Source organism: Lepidothrix coronata, unplaced genomic scaffold (genome assembly GCF_001604755.1).
Source record: "Lepidothrix coronata isolate B3197 unplaced genomic scaffold, Lepidothrix_coronata-1.0 Scaffold197, whole genome shotgun sequence".
In the NCBI taxonomy this organism is placed as follows: Eukaryota; Metazoa; Chordata; class Aves; order Passeriformes; family Pipridae; genus Lepidothrix; species Lepidothrix coronata.
The window spans coordinates 205,891-208,798 of record NW_016690377.1 but is presented as its reverse complement, the minus strand read 5'-3'; the positions used below and the strand labels follow the sequence as shown (position 1 = coordinate 208,798).

Sequence of the window (2,908 nt, the reverse complement as noted above, 5' to 3'; positions counted from 1 at the left end):
ACTCTGCTGTCCCTCCCCTGTGTCCCCTGTCCCAGGGTGACTCCTCTGTCCCTCCCCTGTGTCCCCTGTCCCAGGGTGACTCTGCTGTCCCTCCCCTGTGTCCCCTGTCCCAGGGTGACTCCTCTGTCCCTCCCCTGTGTCCCCTGTCCCGGGGTGACTCTGCTGTCCCCGTTCCCGGTGCAGGTGCCACTCTGGGTACGTGGGGACACGCTGTGAACACGCCGACCTCCTGGCCGTGGTGGCCGCCAACCAGAAGAAACAGACGATCACGGCCCTGCTCGTGGTGGCCGTGGTGGCCTCGGTGCTGCTCATCTCTGTCTGCGTCCTCATCCAGTGAGTATCCGGGGCCAGGGGCACCCCGGGGCATCCAGCACCCCCCGGATACATCCCGGGGAGGGGCCTGGGACCCCCTGACCGCCCCCTCCCCGCTCCCTTCCAGCTGCTGCCGCCTGCGGAAGCGATGCCCGTGGTGCCGGGAGCCCGGAGGGGGCCAGGAGAAACCAGGGGGGCTCCTCAAGGGGGGCACCTCCTGCTGCCACGCTGAGACAGGTGAGGGCTGGGGGGACCTCCTGCCGGGACAGGGAGGGGACGGGGGGCACCTGAGGGGTGGCACCTGCTGCTGAGACAGGTGAGGGACAGGGGACACCTGAGGGGTGGCACCTGCTGCCATGCCAAGACAGGTGAGGGACAGGGGACACCTGAGGGGTGGCACCTGCTGCCATGCCAAGACAGGTGAGGGACAGGGGACACCTGAGGGGTGGCACCTGCTGCCTTGCCAAGACAGGTGAGGGACAGGGGACACCTGAGGGGTGGCACCTGCTGCCATGCCAAGACAGGTGAGGGACAGGGGACACCTGAGGGGTGGCACCTGCTGCCTTGCCAAGACAGGTGCCCGGGGGCACCATGGTGGGACCACAACCACCAGCACCCCCGGAGTATAACCCACTGCCCCCTCCTTCCCCACAGGTGTGTGACGGAGCCAGGACCCCCCTGGACCCCAGGAATGGCACAGCACCTCTCCTCTGCTTTTGGTCTATTTTCTGGGATGTTTTCTCCCTTTTTCCTCATTTTCCCACCACCACGGAAGAAGCAAGACAGGAACGTGCTCAGCAGCACCAGCAGAGCCACGGGCCCGAGCCCTGGCCTTGTGCCAGTGGGCTTTGCCTTTGGTTTTGGGTTGTTTTCCCTGGTTTTTGCCTCCTGGATGATTGTTTTTAAACCAGAACCCCGGCAGGATGGGGCTTTATTTTTCTACAGAGACAGAACCTCGGCAGCCACTCGGCCCATGCTCATTTTGGGGACAAATACAAGCTTTTTATTAATAATAAAATGAACCTTAATCCTAGGAAACCTCCTCGGGCTGGAGCTCCAACCTCCAGCACGGCCTTAATCCTCCCCGTAGTCCTTCTCATAACCAACCTGGCGCTTTTTCCTCTGTTTTTGGGTTATTTTTGGTTTTTTTTTAAGTCATGGTTACTCTCATGTCTTCTGTATATGTTGCACTGAAAGTTAATATTTAATGTTTTAATTTATTTTGTGTGGTTTAAATTAATTTTGATTCCTATAAATATGTTCTTGTGATCGCCTGGTCTTTTTTTTTTCCCTCTCCTAATACCTGGATTAGAGTTATTTAAGTGATATAAAAGACACTTTTTTTCAGAAAACTTGTGGTTTGGGGCTTTTTTGGGGGGATATTTGTGAAGGAGGTGCTGGGTCCTGTGACAGGGTGGGGAGTACCCCCAGGGTGCAGGACTGATGCTCCAGTGATGGGCTCAGCCCCCTTTTCCCATGTTTTTATCCCAAATCATGAAGCCAGGAGTGAGGAAAGGGTGGACCTGCAGAATTTGGGGGCCTGGGGGGCCATATCCCCACCCCCCCAGCAGCGTGGGGGATGTGTTTGGGGGAGGGTGAGCCAGAGAATTTGGGGGGCTGCAGGATCTCATCCCTGACCCAGCCCACCAGCAGTGTCAGGGATGTGTTTGGGGGGGGAACACAGCGAATTTGGGGTGTTGCTTTTCCTCCATGGCCAGTTTGGGGGGTGAGGGGGGAATGACCTTAATCCTTGTTCTGGATTAAAGTCTAGGGGGGTGACCCAGGTCACTGCAGCACGTGGCAGGGGGGGTTGCATTGCCCCCCAGGCCCCCCCATGGGGCCCAGCTCGCCCCCCCCCCCCGTTTTTTGGGGGGCGGGCACTGCAGTGAGGAGGGTGGGCACTGCCCCCGCCCCGAGCCCCCCGGTTTTGGGGGGTGGACATTGGAGCAGGGGGGGGTTGTATCGCCCCATCCACCCCACCCCGAGCCCCCCGGGGTTGCCCGGCCCGACCTCTCCCCCCCGCCCCGGTGTTTGGGGGGCAGCAGGGGTTGGGAATTCCCCGGTTCCCTGGGATACACCCCGATGGTTCCCGTCCCCCCGGCCCGGTCCTGGCCCGTCCCCCCGACCCCCGCCCGCTCCCGGCCCAGCCCGGCCCCGCTCGGGGCGGGCCCGAGGCCGCGGTGCCGGGCGGGGATGGCGGAGGCGGAGGCGGCGCAGGGCCGGGTCCAGGCGGCCGTGGAGAGCGCGGTGCAGGGGCTGGAGCGGGAGCGGATCCGCGCCATGCAGGTACCGGGCCGGGGGACGGGGGGGACACGCCCGGGGGGCTCCGGGACCGCGCAGGGGCCGCCCCCCCCCACACGTGTGAGCCCGGGCAGCGCCGCGACCAGCCCTGTGAACCCCCCGGTCCTTGTGCCCCCCCAGTGCTTCTTCTCTGTCCCCACACACACCATGTGTCCCCTACACGTGCCCTGTGCCCCCCCCGCCCCGTCCCCCCCATTCCCAGGGCAGCTCCACGCTCAGGGGGCTCCTCCTGGGGTCTCCCACAGAGTGTGGGGGGTGTCCCCCACGCTGACCCCCCCGACACGCCCCCACACTG

The 2,908-nt window shown here is 63.2% G+C and overlaps 2 protein-coding genes across 3 annotated transcripts in view; both read left to right on the top strand.

The window, feature by feature from the left end:
• Positions 1–1,664, top strand: part of TGFA (transforming growth factor alpha) — a 6,753-nt gene extending 5,089 nt beyond the window's left edge. For both annotated transcript variants that reach the window (XM_017831789.1, XM_017831788.1), the window contains exons 4-6: positions 184–333; positions 440–549; positions 967–1,664. In XM_017831789.1, coding sequence (XP_017687278.1) covers positions 184–333; positions 440–549; positions 967–974 — 268 coding nt within the window. In that variant the 3' untranslated portion in view covers positions 975–1,664. The remainder of the gene's footprint in view (positions 1–183; positions 334–439; positions 550–966) is intronic.
• Positions 1,665–2,494: 830 nt separating this feature from the next.
• FAM136A (family with sequence similarity 136 member A) overlaps positions 2,495–2,908 on the top strand; it is a 1,953-nt gene continuing 1,539 nt past the window's right edge. The window contains exon 1 of the mRNA XM_017831935.1: positions 2,495–2,598. Within this exon, the coding sequence (XP_017687424.1) occupies positions 2,506–2,598 (93 nt within the window). The 5' untranslated portion in view covers positions 2,495–2,505. The remainder of the gene's footprint in view (positions 2,599–2,908) is intronic.